General features: G+C 50.2%; 2 protein-coding genes across 2 annotated transcripts in view; one reads left to right on the top strand and one right to left on the bottom strand.

Moving 5' to 3' along the window:
- Window positions 1-335: 335 nt before the first annotated feature.
- KCNS1 (potassium voltage-gated channel modifier subfamily S member 1) lies at window positions 336-5,236 on the top strand. Its single transcript, XM_035548494.1, has 2 exons — window positions 336-1,301; window positions 4,781-5,236. The coding sequence occupies exons 1-2, from the start codon at window positions 336-338 to the stop codon at window positions 5,234-5,236; spliced, it is 1,422 nt and encodes a 473-aa protein (XP_035404387.1).
- Window positions 5,237-10,495: 5,259 nt separating this feature from the next.
- STK4 (serine/threonine kinase 4) overlaps window positions 10,496-24,936 on the bottom strand; it is a 46,523-nt gene continuing 32,082 nt past the window's right edge. The window contains exon 11 of the mRNA XM_035548495.2: window positions 10,496-13,851. Coding sequence (XP_035404388.1) covers window positions 13,693-13,851 — 159 coding nt within the window. The 3' untranslated portion in view covers window positions 10,496-13,692. The remainder of the gene's footprint in view (window positions 13,852-24,936) is intronic.

Genomic DNA, 24,936 nt, shown 5'->3' with positions numbered 1-24,936 from the left:
TTTGAAGGAGGAAAGCCCCACGGGCGAGGTGCTGGAGATGCAGGAAATTGCCTTCGTTAGGCCACCAGCGATCTGCAAAGGGAGATATTTTAAGAGGTAAAAAGGAAGGAAAGTCTCATCTGGAAAAATAGGTTTGGTTGTTGCTGTTTTTTTTTTTCCTTCTTCCCCAGTAAAGAAAAAATGCCCAAAGCTGCTCCTTCCCCCCATCCCTCTGTCCCTCGCTGTCCCACACACAAGCATCCCCCTCGCCCCCCGGTGACCTCCTGTCCCCCCCGAGCACCCTCGAGCCGTGCTGTGTCTCGCCCGCAGGTGGACCAGCCCCCGCTCTGCTGATCATGGTCAACAAGACCTTAACCTACTGGGGTCCCGGCTTCGAGGAGGACGTTATCAACATCAACGTCGGGGGGCTGAGGCGGCGGCTCAGCTCCAGCGCCCTCTCCAAGTTCCCCGACACCCGCCTGGGGCGCCTGCTCTCCTGCGACTCGGAGGAGTCCATCCTGCAGCTCTGCGATGACTACGACGTGAGCGCCAGGGAGTTCTACTTCGACCGAAACCCTGGCTTCTTCCTCTACGTGCTCCACTTCTACCAGACGGGGAAGCTGCACGTCATGGAGGAGCTCTGCGTCTTCTCCTTCTGCCAGGAGATCGAGTACTGGGGCATCAACGAGTTCTTCCTGGACTCCTGCTGCAGCTACCGCTACCACGAGCGCAAGCTGGAGGGCCGGCACCACAACTGGGACGAGGAGAGCGAGGTGAGCAGCGTGGACACGTCTCCGGACGAGATCTCCGACATCAACCACGAGCTGCTGCGCTACAGCACGCTGCGCTGCGGCAACGCGCGCAAGCGCCTCTGGCTCACCATGGAGAACCCCGGCTACTCCATCCCCAGCAAGCTCTTCAGCTTCGTGTCCATCAGCGTGGTGCTGGTCTCCATCGCCACCATGTGCATCCACAGCATGCCCGAGTACCAGGACGCGGACGAGGCCGGCAACGTGCTCGACGAAGCCGTCCTGCACAAACTGGAGTATTTCTGCATCTCCTGGTTCACCTTCGAGGTGTCCTCCCGCCTTCTGCTCTCCCCCAACCCCAAGAAGTTCTTCAAGCACCCCCTGAACCTGATCGACATCGTCTCGGTGCTGCCCTTCTACTTCACTCTCTTGGTGGACCTGACCATGGGCAGCGACTCGGAGCTGGGCAACCTGGGCAAGGTGGTGCAGGTCTTTCGGCTCATGAGGATATTCCGGGTGCTGAAGCTGGCTCGGCACTCCACAGGGCTGAGGTCCCTGGGGGCCACCTTGAAGGTAAATGGGCTCCCTATCTCCATACCTACCCCTATTATCAGCTCTGGGCTGGCCGGGGGATGCGGAGGCGCCCGTTCCCAATGGGTTTCCAGCTCTGGGTGGTGTGTGAGAGCTCGTTTGGGGTGGTGGGCTGGGCTGTTGGGGTGTGCTGAAGCAAGGCAGTGTGAGGAGTGCTACACGCGTCCTCCTTGTGCGCACACTCGGAGCAAACAGAAATTCAGCCCGTTGCTGGGAGACTTGGTGACTCCTGGGTTCAGCCCCACCGTGGTGGGCCAGCGCCATACCTGGTGTCAGAGCAGAACGAGCCATGCAGGGGTGGGTGGTGACGTCCCACCAGTACACCTTGCTGGGTTAGCCACGGGGTCTGGAACCACTGGGAGCCACCCCATGGCACCACAGAGCATGCAGGGCTGAGGGAAGCTGGCTTCAGGACTAGACCCTCAGGAGGACAAGCTGGGTGAGGGGATGCTGAGAGTGCCCCAGGTCCCTGGCATACTGGGAGGCAGCACCCACGCACTTTTGGGGAGAGGTCCCCAGGCTCCACGTCATGCCCCAAGGCTGCATCTCACCAGAGCCGCCCCCCAGCACCCAGGGAGGGACTGGGGAGAGCAGCTGTGACAAGCTTCAAGGCACGAAGCTGTTGTGAGACCCTCACCAGCCCGGTCCCATGTCCCCGACCTCCATCGCTGCAGCTCAGCCACCCCACATCAGTCTCTGCTGTCCCCACAGTCCCTCCGGCCTCCTCATGCCGAGGGTGACATGTGGCTGAGCCGGTGTGTTGGGGAGGGTGAAGCCGTCCCCTCACCTCAAAATCCAGGTGATGCAGAGGCCAGCTAGCCCAGCCTTTGATTTTCTCCGCTTCTTGGTGACCACGTCAAGAGAAACCCCCAGGCCAGTCCCCAGGCCCACCAAGTGTGGCAGCAGATGCTCGAGCTGCACACAGGGAGGACACCACTAGCACAGACATCTTTGCTCCTCCTGGGGCTGCCTCTGGCCCTGCTTCCAAAAACCCACATTGGTCCTCAGGCTGGGGACCCCGCGGTGCTGGCACGGGATGTCCTGGCATCAGCAGGGCTCGATGGCCAGGGCTGGCCCCGCTCCATAGGGCTGGGTAGAAAAAAATCAACGCTTGAGCGTGGCTGGGGAGGAGGACGGGGTCCAGGGAGCATTATTTGAAATGAAGGCACCTGCAGTCCTACCCACAGCATGCTTGTTCCTGAAAACCCACCTTGGAAGAGCAATGAGCAAGCGGCACGCACACGTAAAGCAACTCACAGAATTTAAATCAAACCTTTCAGGTGGGAAGGGCTCCCCCAACCCTTCCCGTGCTCCACACGAGTGTGAGCGACACGCTGCGGCAGGGCAGGGCCTGCCAGGCTCCCTGCACATCGTCGGGCAGCAGAGGGGGAACATGACCGAGCGCCGCTGCTCGGGGACCCCGCGCCAGCTGCAGGGGGTGAGCGACACAAGGCTGCCTCAGCAGCTTGGCGCTGTGATTTACCGGGCACATAAATTACAATGCCTTGTTCATCATAATTTACTTCCTCCTGCAAGAGCATAAAGCAGCAGCAGCAGCAGAGGAGCAAAGCCTGCTAACGGCCAGGAAGCGGGGCGATGGCTCTGGCACGGCGAGTAGTTGCTGCCCTGCCACAGAAGTGCTAGCAGAGGGATTTCTGCCCTTGTGCGGCGTAAACTCAGCGGTCTGCAGATGATCCGGGGGCATTTAATTTGGTGGGAGCCTTCCCACGCATCCCTGCTCTTCCTCGCTGCCACGTACCAACATCTGTGACAGTGGGTGCGCTTCCCGGGTGGGGGCTTGGTGCTGGCCTCCCCCCAGCAACTGATAAGCTCCATCACATGGAGCTGATAAGCTCCAGCCAGGAGCAAGTCTTCCGTGGCCAGCTGATCCGTCTGTGAAGCTTGGAGCTCTTTGTCCTTCCCCAGGATCTCCTGGAGTTTCTCTGGGACATTTGCAGCCACGGGTGACGGCGGAGGAGGAGGGTGTTATTTCCCTTGGTGTTACTGGCATTAGCTGAGCAGCTTCTGCCAGCAGTATAAGCAAAGTCTTCGTGCTCCCTGCCATGAATCCACCTCCTTTATGTCTTGCCTTGACCACAGAAGCTCTTTTCCCATGTCTTTTGCTGTTTGCTTTGCTCAAATGTTTCGTTAGTCATTATGTGGTCTCCAATAAAGCATTCTTTGGCTGTTGGGAGACTGAAAAAATAGTACAATCAGAGCTCTGATTTCCTTTCCCCAAAAGACGAGGAGCAAGTTGGCCGATCAGTGGGCAGAAACATCCAAGAAATTTGCTTGTGGTGACCAGGCAGGGACAGAACTGCTGCATGGGCTCAGCCCTGTGAGCTGCCGTTTGCTCTTACCCTGTCGCACACCTCTGCTGTCCGTCATCTGTCTGTCCCATGGCCACCACACCCTGTCCCCAACCTGGCAGCCTGGGTGACCCCAGTGAGCCAGGGGCGCAGTGCCCGTGGGGATGGGTGCTGGGGCCAGCCCAGGCTGGTGCTGGATGGATCCCAGGCTGATCAGATGAGCGGGGCTGCGCCGATTCATAGCGGTGCTGAGGCAGAGCAGGCGGTTTTGCTTTGAGTCTCCCATGGAGCAGCAGCAAAAGGGAGATGGAATTATCTCCAAAAGAGCAGTTCCTACTAAAAAAAAAAAAAAAAAAAACAACAACAACAACAACTCCCCCAGCACAACAGCCAGCAGCTGTGTGTTCCTGTAGCATCTCTGGTATCCTGTAGCCGGGTCGGACACGGGTTAAAGTCACCGAGAACCCCAGCGTTGAAATGTCCCCAGAGGTGAGGCTTCAGGAGACAGAATCGGGCAGGGGGCTGCTTCCGAGCAAAAGCCTGCTGAGCTCTGCTGATGGTGAGGGGTGCAGGAGGGGCAGGCGGTGGGGCCACCCGGGGCTGGGACAGGAGCTGGAGGCAGAGCTGAGGCTGCAGCGGAGGCGCCCATCCTCCCCATGCTCGCACATCACCGGCGTCTCAGGAAAATACAAATCACCTCGCTTAGAGCCTGCCGGTCCGGTGCTTCCTGGGGACCTGCCAAGATAAAAGGAAAATGTGTCTGGATGCTGCTAGCCCAGATCAGGCTGGAGCGAGTGATGGAGCCAGGGCACAGCGTCTGCAGCGGGAACCCTCAGTGGGAAGTGCAGGGCCCTGCTCCTCTCCTGGCTGCCCCATGGGGGTGCCAGGGGCTGGCTTCCCAGCCACCCCACTCACCCCAGGCATGGATCACCCACACATCCCAACCCTAAGCCCGCCTGGGTGAGCTCCCACTCCCCACCCTGAGTTCCCCACACTGTGTTTGACTTCCATGTGCTGCCACTGCGCCGTGATGCCCACGAGATGCCTGTGGAGCTGTGCAGGGGGCTGCACGGGGGCTCTGTTTGTGCTGTGGCACCCCAGCACCCTGGCCACGATGGTCCTCGCTCATCGCCACCCCGCTTTGCCTTCCAGCACAGCTACCGGGAGGTGGGCATCCTGCTGCTCTACCTGGCCGTGGGGGTCTCCGTCTTCTCTGGCGTGGCCTACACCGCGGAGAAGGAGGAGGATGTCGGCTTCGACACCATCCCGGCGTGCTGGTGGTGGGGCACAGTCAGCATGACCACGGTGGGCTACGGCGACGTGGTGCCCGTCACTGTGGCGGGCAAGCTGGCTGCCTCGGGCTGCATCCTCGGGGGCATCCTGGTGGTGGCACTGCCCATCACCATCATCTTCAACAAGTTCTCCCATTTCTACCGCAAGCAGAAGGCGCTGGAGGCCGCCGTGAGGAACAGCGAGAAGAAAGACCCCGAGGACACGGAGAGCTGCTCCAGCCACGACCGGGACTCGGAGGCTCTGAGCGAAACCTCCCTGGGCAGAGGCAGCCCCGACCGCCGCGGTCTGACCCCCGGCGGCCTGCCTGCCCCCTGAGCCCCCCGGGACGTGGCGGAGGGGCCGGGCTTCCCCGTCTCCCAGCCCCACACAGGGGACAGGAGGGGCTGGGGACGGTGCCCACCGGCTGCTGCCAGCCCCAGGGCGGTGGGAGGCAGCAGCTGGGGCAGTTTGGATGCGTCTCAGCTGGACATACCCCAGCCAGGGGACTGGAAGGGAGAGGGGAGAAAAGAAATGTGGGTGACCCCAAACAGGCGCTGCCCTGGGTGCGTGAAGGGTGGTTTTCCTCTGCCCTAAAGTTGTGCATCATCTAGGGCACGGTGAAAAAGCTTGGGGTGAGATGTACCCCACGCAGGTCGGTGCCAGCGCTGGTCCCAGCCTCTCCCTGCCTGTGTGTCCTCAGCTAGGAAAGGCCTCAGACAGCCCAGCAGGCTGCGGGAAGGGGACGGAGCAAAGTGAGCCTCGGAGGAGCTGCGGTGCCCGGCTTGGGTGAGCCTCACTGCCCCCAGCCCCTGCGGCAGGACCGGCTGCAGGAGGTGGGCTTTCACCGCTCCATCCTTGCTCCATCCCTACCCGTGGGGCTCCTGCACCATGGAGCGTCCGTTCCAGAGATGTTACTACTGCTGCTGCTGCTGCTGCTGCTGCTGCTGCTGGCACCTGGCCCACGCAGCAGAGAAGAGGCAGAGTGCCTGCAAAGGGCTGCCGGGGAGCAGACACAAGGGATGCTCCTGGGCACCGAGAAGCTGCCTTGGCCACTGCCGTGTGCCCCTGGTTTCCAGTGCTGGAGGAGCTGCCGCCCTGGGGTGATGAATGAAGCTTGAGGGATTTGACACGTGCCCTGCTCCCCAGCCTCACCCCGCCGCCTCGTCCCCCTGCCCTGGTGCCAGGCAGGGGCAGCAGAGGTGCCAGGAGCCGGGGGGCATCGCCCCCATGCCCACAGGGAGCTGAGCCCCCCGGGACTCCCCTTTGCAGAGGAGGCAGCCCCGGCAGGACAGAGGAGACCTCGTGCTGCTCCTTGTCACCTCCCTGCCTGAGCCCCTCCCAGGGGCACGCAGGGCACCCCCGTCCCATCCACACCCTGATTCAGCTGCACACATTCAGGGCTGCTCCTGGCACAGCACTAATTCCCCACAGAGCTTTTCCTTGACCCCCCAGTTCTCTGTCTGGAAATCGTGTGGCAGTTCTGTGCACACAGGAATGTGCCCAGCAAGCCCCAAACTACTCCGATGGCTACAGGACAGCCCCAGCCACCCGCATCGCAGTGCTTGTCACCGGCCGTCCTGGCTGGCGTTCAGGGCACCGCGTGGGGGACACCGCGGTTGGTGACAGCTCTGCCACAGCGACCTGCTGACCACGGGGATAAAAGACAAAACCGTGCGGGTCCAGCCGCCCTGAACTCAGGTGGGACCAGGGCATCCCCGGGGAGCAGCAGGGGGTGCAGGTGCCCACGCTCCTGGCGCCATCGAGTCTTCCAGTACGGCCGTGCCGTGGTCTGTCCCGCACTCACCGCCCGCCCCGGACCAGCTCCTGCTGCACCGTTACTTGAACAAAGGAAGGAGTTTCCCTTTCTCTCCATAAATACCCCAGTAGCAAAATGTACAAAAAAAAAATGTGAAGACTAAATTACATGTATTAACTAAGAAGCATTATGCAAATAATTAAAAGAGCATGTAAATTAATTTTCTATCTATGCATGGGATGCATACGGTATATTTTATTAAAGATCTGAGTGACCCACCTCGGCGGCTGGCTCTGTTTCGTGCCCCGTTAATCCATGGGTTTGGGGCAGGGGCAGACAGAAAGTGGGAACAACCCCCAGGAGCTGCCAGGCCGTTTGCAGAGCGATTCCTGCAGCAGGCCGTGGTGCCCCTCTGCCACCTCCCATCACGGCTGCCGAAGCAGCATCCTGGGGGCTGGGGCGAGCAGCTTTGGGCTGCGGGGCTCCCGGAGGAGCAGCACGGATGGGCGGCAGCACGGGCAGCAGGGTGGCTGGCAGAGAGGAAGGGATGGCAATTAACGTTCGAAATGATTGCCCAAGCAAACAGCTTGCGCCATCCACAGCTCCTCGATCCCCCAGCACGCTGCTGGCTCTTTGGGAGCCAGCTCTCCCTGTGTTGCAGGGGGTGAAGTCTGGGCTCTGGTGCTGCTTGGGCTTCATCCTCTTCCCTGGAGGCAGCATAAAAGGCCGAGGTAGCCGCTGGTGCCACTCGTGGCCTCCGAAACAAGGCAGGGGACGGCTCAGTGCTGCTCCCAGCACAGCACCTGTGTCCCGCAGTGAGGTGAGAGGGGAGGATTAAACCCGGAGTTTAATCTTTATTCCTTCGAGAGTTTTTTCATTTGGAATAATAAATTAAAAAAAAAAAAAAGCCATTCTGCAAATCTTTCCGAGGCAAACGCTTCCCTAACCCAGGGGTTAGAAGCAAGCCGTGCCTCCCGAGGGACCCTCTGCAGCTGCTGCGTACGACGGCTGCCCCGAGGGGCTGCTTTGGGGAAAAACCACAAAGGACTTTTCTTTTTTTAGCCTCCTGCTTGCTGCAAAGACGTTCAGATTTGTATGGCGATGAGCAACCGGGAAAGTCCTCCCACTGCTCTGCAGATAGAGCTGGCGGTGCCGGAGCTCTGCAGCACCGGGAGCAGCCGTTGCAGGAAGGTGCCCAGCGCCAGCAGGGGCGACCGCCGCCGCGTGTGCGCTATCGAGGCACTGCTGCACGGGGTGGGCTGCCAGGACAGGTCTGGTTTACTGTTCCCAAGGCTAGTAGGAAATTGGTGCTCTCTTGTTAATCCCTAATCAGTTTCCCTGAGTGACTGTTTTCCTTTGGTACAGCGGGTAAATCAATTAAACACTTTATCAGGTTATGTCTGCAAAAGCAGCTCTCCACACTCAAAAAATGACGGATGAAGGAGAGACTACCTCCAGGGAACAGCGATTAAGGAGTGACCTTATTAAGCTATTTCACGCAGCTGAGAATTGGACAACTCTGCTCAGAGACAAAGTAAACTTCAGTACTTTCAAAACCTTTTCTTCGCTCGCCAGCGTTCAGACACCCTGAGGGTGCTCTGTGCACCCGACTGGTTGTGGGAAATCCAGGAGCTTTGGAAGGAGGTGATCCGTAGGAAGCAAACTCCTCGCTGGCAGCGCTCCTGGGACCTGTCCCCCCTGGCTCTGCAGCCCTGATCCCAGGGGGGTGAGTGTGGGGAGTCAGAAATCAGAGCAGGCTGCTTGAAGTGCAGATCACATCGGTGCTGCTTGTAATTCCTCCTTGTGCTGAACTGGGAGTGGCGACCAATAAAGAGCAATTGTGCTTTAGTTCTTCTTTTTTTCTTTTAATTGTGGCACAACACTTTCTCCTGGTATTAGGAAAGCCCCGAGGTCTGCACATACTCAAGGCTTCAGCCCTTACCTGAACAATAGCAATTAACTCGGCTGTACTTAAATCAGTTTCCCTTCTAACCCTTTGAGCTAGCTAAACGAATAGTCTCAAAGCGGTGGAATTAAGCTAACCAACAGCACCTGGGCAGATCACACAATTTCAGGAAATGCCGTTTGCTGCCCACAAAAAACAGGGGTCAGGCGTGCAGGGGAGCCCGGCACCAGCGAGCAATGCAGGAAAGCCCAGGATGCGTCCACAGCCAGCCCCGGAGAGCAGCAGAGGGGAAAAACCGGCCCGTGCCTTCAAGATCATCGTCGCCACGGTCAGTGTGTGATGGCCCAGACCCTGTGAGCCTCTCGGGGTGAGGAGAGGAGGGTGTGCAGCTCAGCACCCGCTGTGACACGGAGGAAGGTCTGTACCAGGGACGTCCTGCCGCTGCGATGACTCTGGGTGGGATGCAGGGGCACCGGGCTCCCTCCGCTGTATTGATCTTAGCTGCGACAGCCTGGAGGGGAGCAGAGCAGACTGTGCTTAATGGATGGAATGGAATAGTTTTAAAGTTTTTAAACAAGTTGGCTGCTTTCCTGGACTCTTAAATTAAAGGGCAATTAAGTCACTTTCAGTCTGGAAATAGCTGATGGGTGTTTCCTGCTTTGACTCTTAAATTTTGCCGGAGTGATTAATGCAATGAAAAACTGTCAACTCTCGAGTCAGGGCTGTCAGCCAACACCAAGAGCATTTATCTGAGTGCCTGTTCAGCTCTTCTGGCCTGTGGACAGAAGGAAATGGGACAAAATGAGGGTGTAGGAAGCATCAGCTGGGTGTTAAAGACAATGCCACCTGCACCTTAGTACTGACAACTATGGGAGGAGGAGAAAAACTGGGGCTATGGCTTCTTGGCAGGTTATTTTTTTTTTTTTTCCCACGGTGGGGAGAAACTTGGCTCAAGAGCCCCAGCTCAGGGCTACTTGTCAGCTGTTGTCTTTGTTAGCTACATGCAATTGGTATTTCTGCAGCACGTGCACCGCTCCTAGCATGAAACGAGTACATGTGAGCACTCCTGCGGTACGGCTGCGGGGCTGCTGCTGTGCTGGGAGCACCATTTTCCCTTCATGCAGGTGCTCTGCAGTTTCCTGGTGATGTTGCTGAGAACGTGCAAGCGCTGCAGGCTTTCCCAGTCACTAGAAATGCCCGCAGTCTCCCTCCCTTTGAATTCCACGCTCCTTCCTAACATTTAAAAGCTCACATCTATTTCGTTTCTTCCGGGATTGCTAACCGAGGCTGACTCCTGAATGAATTCGGTCTCTGGTTCAGTTAGTCATCCCTTCAGAACAGATTTAGTAACCGCTCAGGGAAACCACGTAAAAGCCAACAGTTCACCATGGGAAGGCAGCACCCACTCACTGTCAACTGCCTCCTTCCCCGAGCCAGAAAGCTGAAAGTGCAGCAAGTCAGCCAGAATTAGGAGTGACTCGAGCCTCACCTTTGTGTAGGGAGAAGGAACGGATGCATACCTAGCCCCAGAGCTGACTGCAGGCTCAGGAAAGGTGCTGCAGCACGAAGCAGGGATGGCAAGCACTGCAGCAAAGCTCGCTGACCCACCTGCCAGAGCTCCCTCCTGCACCTCCGATGTGCATCCTCGTGGGGAAGCGGCCTGAGCATCCACCTGCATCGTCCCGAGCTGCCGCAGAGCCAGCAGCACGTGGGCCTGCCCCCAAACCGAAGCAAATAACCCCCCCAGCTCTCCTGGAGGTGTAGCGTTAGCAATGTTTTATGGCTAAAGAACTGCCTGTTCAAAAACGCATTTGACATGTTTACTGCTTGTGTTTATTAATGCTTGTATGCTCGGCTAGAGGCACCTCGTGTCAAAGCTTGTCCTGGTACGCCAGATGTTTTAACGCACAAATATTACTCATGACACTGATGCTTTCAGTATGGACAGTTTATTTGCCCCTTTGAACAAATAAGGCAAGATTTGAGAAAGATCAAACAAAAATATCCTGTATCAAACTCGGAAAACGCAATAAAAGTTACTATTCCATACATATACAAACTAACGACCAACGCTATTATATACAAACAGCCAGATCTTACAAAAGAGCATTTCAAGTCAGCACTTTATGCCAGTGTTGCTAATTTCTTTGTTACAAAAAAAAGTTAAAGCTACAAACTTCACATTATTATGTCTCGCATGACTGACATCATCGGTATCTCTGGGTTTCAGAAGCAAAGATAATGGTTTGTCCAGAACACTTTCAGCAATGCAGATGGACCCAAGGAGCGCGTGAATGCAGCTTCACAATTAAGGAAGCGTTTTTAAGGAAGCATTTTGCTTAACACCTTTGTTGGACAGCTTTCCCTTAGGGTACAAGCCTTGGTCTGGGTCTGAGGGACTCTGAGAAGCGAGCAGGCACTCTGCTCCCAGACACTCTACCAAGGGACCAAATAGGGAATTATTTTCTCTAACAGATTGCAAATCAGTGAAGGAGAAAATAATTCCTCTGCATCAGAGCTCCATGTGCAAGAAACATCAAGTCCCAGTTACTGCAAGCATTTATGAAAGGTTCAAAGACAGTTAAGCCATTGGACCAGTTTTACTTCTTTTGGTTCATTTGCTGTATTTTAAGACAATCACATCAGCAAAGCAGAGCATTTCAACAGTGCTTACATTCAGTTACAGCAGACACAGGTTGCATATTCCAAAAATATGCACCACAATAGGGTGCTTCACCTAAAAACTTGGGTTTTCTAATGCCCTCCAACCACTAGAAAGTTACCTACACAGTGCAGAGGTAAAACTACTCCCAGCAGAATCTGCTCGATCCATGCATGCAGTGCAGTTTGCCACATCCTACATCCCAACATCTATCACACCAGAGGTACAAACCAGGTGTGACCTAAAGCTGAGCTTCAGCGGGCCCTGCAGGAGCTGCCCAGCCTCCTGCCAGCTGCCTCCGGTCTCTGCACGGTGCTGGGAGAGCTGCAGCCCAGCGCACAGCCAGCCTGGGTGAGCCCAGGGGGGACGGATCCATCCAAGTGACTAATTCAAGATGCAGTACTTAACAGAGCACTCCCTCCTAAGCTGTGGGAGTTTCTTTGATGCAAAGGGCTCTCATAAATATTGCTCGTAACAAATATTCAGGGCAAAGCGTATTGCAGTTCCTGGACACGCGCTGTGCGAGCCCCGGTGTTCACGCAGCATATCACCAGACTTCAGCAGAGTCCGGACTGTCACTGGTAAGGCATTTTAATCCATTAACAACAAAGATTTTAATTACTGGGCTTGTGCTGTGGAAGCAAGCCTTTTCCAAACTTTCCTGACGCTTGAGGCCATCAAGCAGCTGATTATCCCAGGACGTACAGCTCTTACCGCCTCCCGTTCGCCTTAGGGCCAGCTGGGCCGCTGATCTCCGCAGCAGCTGTGTTAGCACTGCCTATGGAACCGGGACAAACCGATGCGACCAGATCTGCAGAGGGGGTACAAATGGCTTGGTTCCTTTCACAGCAATGGAGTATACCTGTTAACAGTGGGCAAAAGTCTGCTCCGAGCAGGGAAAAAGAGCCTCTCGAGGCATGAAGTGAGCACTTCTCTCCAGCAGCATTGGGTTCAGGAGACACTGCTATTTAGTTTAATTATCTGGGTGGCGTACCAAGGCCTATTGCAGAAGAATGACACGGAAACTCTTCTCTCCATCAGAGCACAATAAAAATAAATTGCTCTGTCCGAGTATTTCATCACTCACCAGACATCTAAAACTAGGTAACTGCTGTTACAGCCCAGCGGGCAGAGGCGTCACTGGTCTCTGCCCTGCAGCCAGGCTCACTTCATCGTTGCTCTGTTTTACCCTCCTCTCCACCAGCGTGAGATAATTGCACCATCCTCACAGCGATTGTACATGCTGGGTGTTTTCATTGAGCTACAGCAGGCAGAAACAGCAGGGTAATTTAAAGAGAAAGAACATGAGGAGCATCCAGAGGAACGGGAAGAGACTGAATCTCTTCCAGTAGGATATTTTTCATTGTCTTCTCCGCCGGATCAGCTCTGCCTCCACTCCACCCCATAACGCACATCTTTGTGCATCAACAAATGTTAATTTTCATTTTAATTTTTCTCATGTGCAGAAATGTGAAGGATTGTGAATTAAGTTTTTATTCCAGCACCTAAAGATGTAAATTTGAAATGATGAAGCCTATAAAATATTTCACAAACTGTGGAGACTTCTCAGTCCTCTCAGACACAGCAGAAGTACCTAATTCGGGAGAGGTTCACACTACTTCCACCCATTCAAATACTGGTTCCTTTCCCCAGCACTCCGCCATCAGCAGGGTTTCCTTAAAGGACATTTCCAAAGAGACAGATGAAGTGGAATCTGCTTTGTTTTAGGTCAGATAACTGATTGGCTTTTGGTTTTAAGTCAACGTGGATTTTATGTTACAGAATATAATTTCTGATGGAGGCACAACATGCTTTATCTACTAAGATTAATTCCCAAATTACATAAAAAAAGGACAAAACTGAGGTCTTGAAGAAATCACACTTGCTTAAAGCACAAAGTGTAAGGCATGGGGCTTATTACAGGCTTTTTAAAAAACTGAGATTTAAGTTTCTTTCAAAGGCTGGAACAGTTTGTTCTGTTCAGTGATCTAAAACTTATCAGTACCTTAACAGCAGAACGATACAGTTAACAGCTCAAAATCGAGTCTGTGCATTCACAAAGAAAAACATGAACAACAAAAAACACAAAAGTTGCAGCCATTAAATACCACAATTCGTATTAACTTAAAACAAAGAAAACAGACTACTGAAAGTTCAGTTGAAAAGAGAGTGGGCCAACTTTCTTTAGTCTATTTCTACCTGTTCCTCTGATTTAAAAACAGGCCACCTAAAACCAGTAACAAAACTCCTTGGGATAACGTTTTAAATACATGTCTAACACTAAAACATACCATCAGGATTTTCCACTTAATGGCATTCCTGAGTTCACAAAGGTGCTATGGAGAAATAAATGAGCACAGGTATTGCCCTCTGTTTTGCTAGCATATTTCAATCGAAATCAATGTGTTCAGTAGTCATAAAAGCAAGGAGCTGATTGTTTGAGGATGGAAGTATTTTCTACCGGTGGCTCAAAAGTTCTGCTGCCGCCGCTTCTTGGCTTCAATGGCATCGAGGATCGGCTGCCGCTTGGACTGGTACTTCTGGCGGATTTCCTCAATCTCCTGCTCCATCATGGGGTCCAGTGCTGAGAGCCTCCTCTGAAGTTCATCCACGCTCCAAGTCTTTAGCTAGCAGGGAGAGGAAAGGAGAGCAGGCATCAGCGTCAGTACAGAAACCATCCGCACATCTACAGGGGTTTTGCTGCCTGTTAGAGTCGGGGAAGCTGATGGTCACAGCGCAGCTTCCAGCAGGGCAAGGTGGATCAGCTCTGCTCCTGCTGGGCTCCTCCCTCAGTGGGACCGCCATAAGCTTCAGGATACTGAAGCTTTTGCTCATTCTACAGATACACTATGGATTCTGCTTAGCGGGAGCATGAGCGTATAAAACAACCAGTGCAATGTTTCCCCCATTGAGTTGGTCCGTTTTTCTAACGCTTCACGTTGCAGTCTTAGCGCAGAAACACTGTACTGAAATGGAGCAGAAACAAAATTCTCTCTCCCTCCCCTTTTCTTGCAACCAAACTTCCTTCTGCTAAGCGAAGAAAATGAGGCAGAAGGGAAAAGGAAGAAAAAATCATTGACAAAAATGCATTTGAAAAAAAACCACACACCACATTTATGTACAATCAGGCTGAACATCAATCACGGTGAGGAATTCAGACTCCTCTGCTAAGTCAGAAATCCCAGAACGCACATAACAGGTCACCTTGGGTCAGCCTCATACAAATATAAGATGCAAGTACAATTTGTATTTCACTGTCCACACGAAGCTGTCAGGCTAGTCTGGACAAACTTCCCTTACTCAATTTACTACCTGCTGCCCTTTGTTTAATTGTTTCTCTTGCGAGTGCCAATTCACCGAGAACTGGCACAGAAAAGTTTTATTCTGTGATTAAAAATGCCAAGTTTGGCTCAGGACAGTCTGAACTGTCCGTAGCTGTGCCCTTTACATAATATTGTAACCTGTGGAACAGAGAAGGTTTTAGGACAATGCTAAAAAATACGGACGCTCAGAGTGTTTCACCCAAGTCCTTCTCCCCTCCAAGACCAAGAGACTCCCAGAAACGCACAGGAGACGCTGCGTGACAGCCACTGCAGCAGAACGGGGATGACTTTGTACCACCTGCTTTCAGGGCCCACCTGCTGTGGAAACTAAGAACAGGCAAAATCATTTTTTTGGTGCAAAAAAAGCGTCGATTTTAAGACCTTCACCAAATGTCATAAATGAGTGATTTATCTTTACTTCAATTAAACGCAAGCGACACAAGTGACACTGCTGTCCTGGTTTAACTGTTGATTAGTCAGCTATTGCAGTTGTTTTTCAAGCCACTTCCAAACCAAACCACAGTCAAACGCCTGCCGCCTGTTATATGGCAACAATCGAATTACTGCCTGTTTAAGGGCAGTTGTATAGTTTGATCTTTCAAACTGTACAAAGCCTGATCTTTCTTCCTGAGGTGGAAGAGAGATCAGCCCCGAAACCACAGTCTCATCTGCTCATTGATTTCTCATAAGGTCTTCTAAAATTCCTTAGCATACCTACAAAATGCAGCCATACGGTCACAACCCACTCCAATAATCTAGGCACAAGAGAAACAACCCCTTCCTAGCAGTGCTATGCGGTCGTTCTGCCTTTCCAATCAGCAAACCCTTCATTAGAAAGACACAGCACTTCCTCCACGAAGATACACATTATTTATACACAGAAACACACCTTCACCAGGCAGCAGCTTAAGCTGATGCATGGCACCAGTTGCCTTTTCACCCTGATTTACCGTGGAGCATTCAACATTCCCCTTCCTCAGTGTCCAGGGAATTGAACAGTCAAATAAAAACGTTTTTTAAAAAAAAAAAGGAAGAAAAAAAAGAGGGAAAGCTTGAATTAAAGTATTGAGCACATACATTAAACATCTATATTGGATCGGATCTTGAGATGGATGTCAGCTCGCACAGAATAACCCCTGCTAGAATACCAAAGGAGAGTTTGGGAATCGATCTGAAGCACCTCGCTCTTGGCTTAAGCCAACCATCGGAGGTCAGAAATCATCTCGGGGCTGCAATCTTCCACAGTGAAGCAGTAAGAAGAAAAATCTGCCCTACGGGTGCTCTTAAACATGACAGAGCATCCTGGGACACACACTGTGATACCGACAAACAGAAAGCCTTTCTGCTAAGCGTAAGCAACTGCTGCCAATGGATGCAATGGTTTTGACAATTCCTGTGTTTGTCAGGACAGATGGCTAAAAGTACAGAAGATGCTTGAGTACAGCTAAGCCTGGAGTGGGCAAAAGCCTACAGATCTATATTAATAACAAATCTGGAAGTGGGTTACCTGCGCAGACGCGTGATGCAGAACAGAGTAGCTGCTCAGAGAGCCTGATTGTGGGTTAAACCCGGAGATATTGGGAGAAGGAAGTGAGGAAAGCGAATGCACTGCAGAAATCGAAGAGCACAGAAACAAGTCCTATGCGTAACACTGCGTGTTGATGTAGATGAACTCATTGCAGAGTTTTCACCTGGAATAACGTCAGCGTGGCTGTGACTGCTATGCTATTCCTCACAGAGGCAGAGAAGCCAGAGGGCAACACCAGTAAAAGGCCCAGAACGTGACTGTTCACCACAAATGAGCTGATGAAACTGATGCGAGCCCAATTACTCATGAAAGAGAACCAGTGCCCACGCAGCTGCAGAGAGGGAGAGCAGGGATGTCCGCTCCTCTGCTCCCACTGTGCTCCCGGCCCGCAGCAATGCGAGCCCTGGGACACGGGCTGTGCTGTTACTCACCTCGTCTTCTCACTCGCACGTGTGTCTTTAGAAGAAATAACAGAGCTGCTTAAAACACCGCGACCTCCATTTCACTTTGCTGTGTGGCAATTCATCGTAAGTCAACACCACAGACATTTTCTCCTGGAATGAAGTTTTTAAACTCTAGCGTATCTGGCTCTGCAGCGTTAGGCTCCTGGGACAGTAACATTACTCTCTTAGAGAAATGCCAGAAGCAAAATAAGAAAAGAAGGACAAGGACAGAGCATCTCATGACAGACGGCTTTGGGGTAGAGTCTCAGCGAGGCACAGCTGTAATTAGAGCTGGTTTTAGCCACAGTGCTCAGTCCCATTCCCTTCCTCACTTCTCAGCAATTCTTCTCTTGCAAGAAATCTAAGTGTCTTTGTAAAACCTATCTATTTTCATCCACGGTAATCAAACAGCTACGACAACCTTTTAAAGGAAGGAATTGCATTTCAAATGTAAAGACTGATATAAAATACTTGCTGTAAGGTTGGTGGAACATATCCAGCAAGAAGGAGAGGTAGCAGAGCAGTGGAAGCGTTCAAGCAAGGTTATATATGCAGCAAGCTAATTTTAACAATTTGATTAACAGTTTTCCTTTTACTCCGGGTTTTGAGAAAGACCGTAGCTCTGTGATAACGCCCAGTTGAAGACAAGGTGATCAGAGGTGCAGGCATTTCCCTGGCAGTCTCTCAGCCGTGGCTGTGCACTCCGCTGGTTGCTCCTCAGGCTGCAGACACCTCTGAGAGCAAGACCTTGTTTTACCATATCGGTAATTTCTGGTATGTAATTCAGAAGGACGTGTATAATCACACCCTTTAGAAGAACATAACCTGCAGCCTTTCCACGCATACGCTGTAATGATGGACAAACCCGGAACAGATCATCTGATACACAATTTCTTCCTCCAAGTAAAAGATTCCTTGGCTATCCATGACATCCCCTTGCAAGCATTTCGGACAGACTTGCTGATAACTACTCCACTGTACGATGTTCACATCAGCAAACTGCTTCTCCGAGTTCCCATCCTTTTGAATCAGCACTTTAAAAATCGTAAAAAAAAATGCCACTTGCATTTGTTGCAGTCAGGTAAAGTGTCAACGCAACCCGATATTGTACTGAATGTAAATGAACCTAAGCAAAAAGGGAATAAACAAAGGCTTTCTGCAGAGGTGTTAGCCAGAGCCACAGGTTCAATGCTCAAGGCCACCGTGATTTGAAACACATACCTGGGCACTTCTGTCCTGAGCAAGAGGCCACCTAAAAACCTGCCCCAGTATTTTTAAGCAGACTGTGCCAGGCTTGTGTCTCATGCAAGATCTGCTGCCAAACAGAAAGCCAGGAGAATCAGCTCAGCCCCTTCCCAAACCCCAAGAAAACCAACCATAAAAACCTGAACAGTGCAAACTGTTTGGATGGGAAGCCGACAACTTGTCAGGGTTCTCTGTATCCACAGGCCTTATGCTGCTGAGCATCCATGCCTGACTTTCCTACAGCAGGCTCTGCAGCTTGGCCAGTTTGGGACCCAGCATATTTGTAAGGTCCAGCAGCAGCACAAGGTCACCACTGGCTGGGACCAGCCCAAACTAGTGCCATAAATACAATGGTGTCCAGCAGTCCCACTTCAGCTATCATTCCTAGTGCTCCTCTTCCATAAAACACTGCCAAGAAAACCCTTTTTCTGCATGAATTCCAAGCATCAGACAGCAAGGAGCTGTCTCCCAGCAACTTTCACACGTTTCTCCCCAACAAAGCATTTTGGCTGAGCGCAAGCTGACGGTGCCTGCCCCACTGGGGTCCCTGGAATCACAAAGACTGTGGCAGGGCACGTTAAAAACATCTTCTGACACTGAATCTGATCCCTAGATTTAACACCAAGCCTTTTCTTTGCCACACTGCACACTATCGGGGCTTTGTTTTCAAATGCTCTCTTAAAATTCCTGAAGCTCGTGCCAGACGTGAACCCATCCATCACCAGGGAGGGGATGCAGTTCCTTTATCATCATCTTTCAAACCTGCAGACGGATGCTGTCTTCTGGAACGAAATGGGAATGTACATGACATGGGTGAGACGGGCTTATTTTCCTCACGGTGAAAATACGTCAACAGTTTTGCAGAACGACGATACTTCCAATCCTCATTACTACCGGAAATCCTCCGTACGAAATCAGGAAGTTCCTGCTTTCCTTAACCCTCCAGTCATACCCCTCCACCATAATTTCTGCAAGTTAAAAACATGTTTGCAACACATTCACATAGTGTACTTTCTGAATATCCTCCCACCTTTACCACCAAGAGCCTGTTTTTTTTTTTGTTTTGTTTGTTTGTTTGTTTTTTTAAAATAGGGAGCACCCAGGTGCAGCTATCAGTCTGCTTTTTAACCCAAATATTCCAGGTGGCATCCACTGCTCAACATAACTCGATGTCAAACTTTAAAGTTTTAAATAGCCCTTAGAAAAACTGTCTTTAGCAATTATCACTTCATAAGGGGCAGTGGGAGTTTGAAGACTAAAATACAGAAATAATAAAACTGCAGCTTCCCACACTACACAGGGAAATAAATTCTTGGTGGAGAAGATATGAGCTAGATGGGAACTAAAAATACCCAACACACAAAACAAACAAAAAACCACACACAAAAAACCAACAAATTGTCTATTTAGCATAGCTTTTGTTGATATATTTTCCTTTTTTGCCTAGTTTTACACCGCAATTCAACAATTCTTGACTGTACACCCAGAGATCAAAGACCCCAGGGAAACTCAAAACATCTCAAATCACATTAGTAGGGAGCACGACTCTGCCTGCACGTATTTAGACAAGCAAAATTTAAACGTGGCTTGAGAAGGGTTTTCACTGAAATCAAGTTATCCAAGCTACGCTAAGCATTAAATGCCAAAAAGGAATTTGCTGCTGGAGATAATGAAAACCATTACCGCTGTAATAACAGGCCTCAGAATACAAACTTTCAAACAGACGATTAAAGCAGAATTTATAGAAATGGTGTATGTACAAGCACACACGTGGAACGAGCTCATCTGATGAGGCCACAGAGCACCTAATGATTGTTTGGCAACTCTTGGGTGCCACAGTAGTTACTTACCAGTCGCACTTTGATTTTCAGAAGAACATGGAAGTCAAGACTTCGAGTAATCATGAGCTGGACACTTAAAGATTAGACTAGATTCAAACAAGAACAGTGGTCACCCTGCCAGCATCAAGCCATCAAGGGAACAGGAGACACACATGTACGGGGGACAAGAGCCAGAACACACTTCTGAGCTCACCCGAGAGGGAAATACCCAGCGTATTGCTCCGAATCGTAACCTGGAGTTACACCGGTCCTTGAAACCACAGCTCCAACCGGGTGCCTGCGGCACTCAGCCAGGCTCGCTCCCACACCGCCTCTCGTGATGCAGAGCGAGCCTGCTGTGCCGTGGACGGACGTGCAAATCCACTCACTGAGACACCACTTCCTGTACGCCACATTTTATACTGAGTTTCAGACCTCCAGTAACAGGCTGTTTGGGGAAAACAAACAAAACCAACCAACCACCTGGGACTACAGGTGTCTGGAAGCATGTGAGCCCCTCACGTGAGGCTACTGATCACACAACACCAGGAGTGGCTACTAGAGACAAGCAAATTCCTACAAATAACGTAGTAAGTGTCCAGATGTCCTTTGGGAAGGGAGGCTCATGGAAGACACTCATTAAACTCTTGCTTCGCTTGACCTCGAATCCCAGAGAGCTGTCAGCAATGCTAGCAAGATGCTCCCCTTCCGATAACACATAGGGCAACGCTTGCATTTCATTTTCAGGATCCTGCGAATCAGTTTGATGCATATCCACCTCAACTTCTGAACTCTTCTTCTATCACCTCCTCAACCAGAGTTTTATTTTTGGGCCACAGACATTGGGTGCTTCTTGCTGTGACTATTTGTAGCAACCACCTCGGAGCGCAATTCAGCTTGCAGAGTGTGAGTGCACGAGTGCCAGAGAAGCCCATGAGCTAGGGAGTGGTGTCAGGCCTCAAGAATTCATGAATGTAAGCTCTGACAAGTGTAAGAACTTAGATTATTCTGGAATTAGCCTTCTGTAACTTGAAAGACTGTTTAAACATGGTATCAATTAAATGCTCATACCATACATACCCTGAGGAAACGGATTACTGAATAGCACTATGCACTTTTTTTTTTTAAACCAGCAAAAGAAGCATTCAGTTTCTCTGGCCAAAATTAAATGAAGAGGGTGATTTCTCATGCTAAGCAGTGCTCCAGAGTTTAGGTCTTGAAAATGGTGATACAAATTGGTGTTGGAATAGCATGCCATTTTTTCTTCGCATTTTTCCTGAAATGCTGGCTCAGTACCATTTGGCATACTTTCAATCACTGATCTGAAAATTAAGTGCCTTGTTCTCATTTATGTTTCTAGCATAAGGAGGCCTCATGTAATGCATGAGCAGGCATTAACTATTTATTCACTGTAACACCGTACCCAATGCAAGGGACATGAGAATCTAAGAACCTGCAGGCACTTACCACCCACTTTTCATCATGATTGTCACGTGCCTACAATTTCACAAATCTGTCAAGAAGCCATGCTGCACAGAGGCTACGGTAAATCAGAATAACCCCAGTACCAAGACAAACATTAATTATCTTGATTTCCCCCCCTTTTAGCATGAGAATGTCAGTGAAGTTTCACACCGTTATGAAAGCAACGGATGAAATGCAGTCACTGCGGGATTTCATGCAAGATTAAAAATAGAGATATTAATCTTTCAAAGGACTTGAAAAATAAGTCTCAGCAGCACAAGCTTCTGCTTTTAATGCATCTTAATTATTTAGGCAATGTGCTAGCAAAACACATCATGGGCTGCAAGCATCCAACACAAGTCGAACAGCACTGCGGCTACAGTCTCCAAAAGAAAGGGACTACCGTGAGCTGCGATGAGTGCACATCTGGAGACAGTTGTTTCAGGCCACCGTACCTGGACAACACAAGAACAACCTCAACTTTCAAGCAGATCAATGTGTGTTAGAGGCCAAGTCAACTTAAGTCAGTGCACGTCAGCCAGCTACAACAGCTGAATGAGTAAAATCACAGTATGACTTTTTGTGGAGGAAATACAGACACTAACACAGCATTCAATCCCTAGCTGAACTGGAAAAAGGTATTTTAAAAGAGCTAAATCAGAGAAGACCCTTCTCAGACGATGTGTTTGGGTTAGCTTTACCTTACTTTTGCAAACGTGGATTTCTATGGCTCCTGGAAGTAAAACATCTTACTGGTACAATGCCTGTAAGGATCCTAGTTGCTTTACATGCTGCTTCACTTATCTGATTAAAATAAAGGTGCATGATCCCAGCACATCTGCATTACTCCTACTGAGTTTCTGGAAGGCCAGGCGTGTCACTGTCCTTCGTGCCATGCTCTTGGCGGCACCGTGAAGTTTCTGAACTGGAAACTCCTGCCTCTGCAGGAGGGACTCCTGCAAGACCTGTCTCTGCAGCTCAGCACCGTGCCAGCTTACCTCTTCTAGCTGGGGGACCACAGCCTGACAGGCCGTCTGGGAAGCTGTCACAGAATCATAGACTCATTAAGGCTGGAAAAGACCTCCAAGCTCATCTGGCCCAACCATCACCCTACTGCCAACGTCGCCCACTAAGCCATGTCCCTGAGCACCACATCCAACCTTTCCTTGAACACCCTGACCACGCAAGGCACTGCTGCTGGTGCCAGCAGGGCCACTTTGCCGGGGAGCTCTCACTCACCAGCAGCTGCCGAGGCAAAAGCTGCCTTCAGCACCAAGGTTTGATGTGCCTGGCTCAGCACGGACCTTCCTCGAGCTTGTTTGCAGTAGCTAATTCCTGTCACTGCTACTGAAGAAAGAGACGGACACGCTGCAGACACACAGCTGCTCCTCCACCAGCTAAGAGTCACCTTTTCTTTGCTGTCTCCCCAGCTCCCATTGGGAGGTTTTTTTCCCCCCATTTCCTTGAAGCCTGAAGAGCCGGGGAGAACTCTGCTGTTGGCAAGGTGTCAGAAAATCCCCAGAGCAGAAACCAATTTTCAGAGGAGCGTAGAGGACATACAGATCTCCCTGGCTGCTCGGGCTGCAGGGACGGACGCACGCGACGAGGACGCAGAGCAGTTGGCCCCGCTGCGAGAACGCCGCACCCCGCATCGCTGGCATCCCCGCGCTGCCCTGAGCCAGGAGCTGCACTTTGTCATTCCTTTCTGTAATCCCTAAAAGGCTCAAAAAAGTTTGGGTTACTGCCAGCACCACCATATAGCTCCTGCATAGCGTTATTACCCTCAGTAATGTACAGAAATTATATTAAGGAAAAAAAAAATATATATCCAAAGCTTTACTCATTGATGTGACTAATCATAAAAAGTTTGGTGTTCTGCTTTTTTTTTTTTTAAGAGCAATGCATTTTAATCTTCTGCGCTTCAAGATTAAATTTCCTGTTTTTTTTTTTTTAACTTTAGTATGAATTCTAAGTATGAATAGCTTTATTCACTATTCACTTCCACAAACATCCCACATATTGTAGACACAATCTAAACAAGGGGAATGACAAATTGTGTCGGTGTTGTTCTGCAGCACTAAACTTCATGAGGTCCAAACCTTAAGAACCTTTAGGGACTTACAAAGTGGCTGACTAATCCTATGACCACCAAGACAAGTTATCTCACTGTTGCCTTTTTTTTTTTTTTTTTTTTCTCCCAGTAACTGAATTAGAAATCAAGCTAAAAGGTCAGCCTGTCTGGACAAGGGAAAAAAAAAAAAAAAAGAGCAAAAAAAGAGCATCACTTGCTTATAAAAGACACTTGCTTGCCAGAGATTGGATTAAAGAAAAGCACAGCAGGGCTTTTTTTTTTTTTTAAGCTTTTTTTTCCCCTTCTTCTTCTCTAAGTGGTCATGCTTTAATTTTCTTAAGTAAGAGTACCAAAATACCTCTGGACATGCTAAAATAAATCATTTCGCTAGGCTTTGAAGATCCTGCTAGCAGTACAAATCAACTGTAAAGCACGCAGCTGGCCAAGTTGCCTTTTTTTTTTTTTACCTCCCCTCTTTTAAGAAAAGCAATCTGTCAGAAAGTGCTGATTCCTTTAAAACAAATCAAAATTTCCAGAAACAAAGAAAGTTCTGCTTGGAAGGGTAGGTGGGTCTGTAACAGAATTTCTTTCTTACTCAGACGTACCCTTCCCTTCTCTCTCCCTTACTCCTATGGGCTCCACTCACTCATGTATTAACGATTAATTTATTTCTTCGGGATCACTTATCCCAAGTGAAGTAGAACACCTGAAGAAGCAGCAGTAAAAACACCTGAAAGTAAGAGGGATTCCTTCAAACAGTACTGCTCAATTCCCGGAGCATACTATTACCAAGAGACATGGCTGGACCTGAAATGGCAACCCATTAGGATTAACACTAGATCAGAAGGTGAGTGCCATCTTCACTGAGAATGTAGTGCGAGAATTTGGCTACTGGAAGTCAAAGACATTGGAAAGAAATTCAGAACCCCTGAGAAAAGGTTACTGGGGAAAAAAAGGTAAGACAAGAACAGGTGAAATACTTCTACATATCGCCAACTTGAAATTCTCCACTTTTCCACAAAGACTGGAATGGGCCTAGTAAAAAGAAAAAAAAAGCGTATTAAGACACTACATTAGAAACATTAACTTACCTGAAGACATCACGTGCTTAAGTCTGATAGGCACAATAAAGGCTTAAGACAGGCAGATTCATCTTCAGAGATTTAAGACTAAATCATCCATGGTAAATATTAACCTTTATTCAACAAATGTTTTTAATTCGAGTCTTAGTCCCCTAATTTATTTCCTGCTCCAGGAGAGTTGCTGAACAAGGTTTGTTTCCAGTGAGACCACACTGCTGCCTGACCTCGTGTACCCAAAAGCAAGCAAGTCACAAAACACCAGGCTGACAGTGCTCTGCCTCTCCTTCGCTACAGGAGAGGAAACAATATCTGGCAATTTGAAGGCAAGGAAGACAGCAAGAGAATTAAATGCTTTGTGCAGAAAGACTGAACTGCAGAGATTTCAAGGCCGTTTTGAAAATGAACAGCTGCATGACCATGGGAGAGGCTGTCCGCTTTAAAACCAGAGGCACGTGTTTGATATCTCAGGGACAAATATTCTTTTAGAGCAGTCCCCTAGCGAATGAACCACCTCCATAAAATCCGTGGCACATGAACCTGCATGCTTTGCCATGCCAGGTTTTCCCAAGTGCTCGCTATTACTTAGGCATCTATTTATAATGATCCTGCATAATGGCAAGGTGCAAAACAAGAAGGAACTAAGCTTTTTTTTTTTTTCCAGTTATGTTCTTTTCAGACTGTGTGCTAAGCTACTCTTTCTCCCCCTTTCTTGAAGGGCAAAGCTTGGGTTTTGAAG

The sequence above is a fragment of the Cygnus atratus genome, chromosome 16, assembly GCF_013377495.2.
Source record: "Cygnus atratus isolate AKBS03 ecotype Queensland, Australia chromosome 16, CAtr_DNAZoo_HiC_assembly, whole genome shotgun sequence".
NCBI lineage: Eukaryota > Metazoa > Chordata > Aves > Anseriformes > Anatidae > Cygnus > Cygnus atratus.
Note: the sequence above shows the minus strand (reverse complement) of the source record. Positions and strands in the feature narration are given on the sequence as shown.

Excerpts from the sequence above, each read along its gene's own strand:
- KCNS1 (XM_035548494.1), top strand. The coding sequence starts at position 336 with ATGGTCAACAAGACCTTAACCTACTGGGGTCCCGGCTTCGAGGAGGAC. Across the intron at positions 1,302-4,780 it reads CCCTGGGGGCCACCTTGAAG|CACAGCTACCGGGAGGTGGG; the intron begins GTAAATGGGCTC and ends TTTGCCTTCCAG.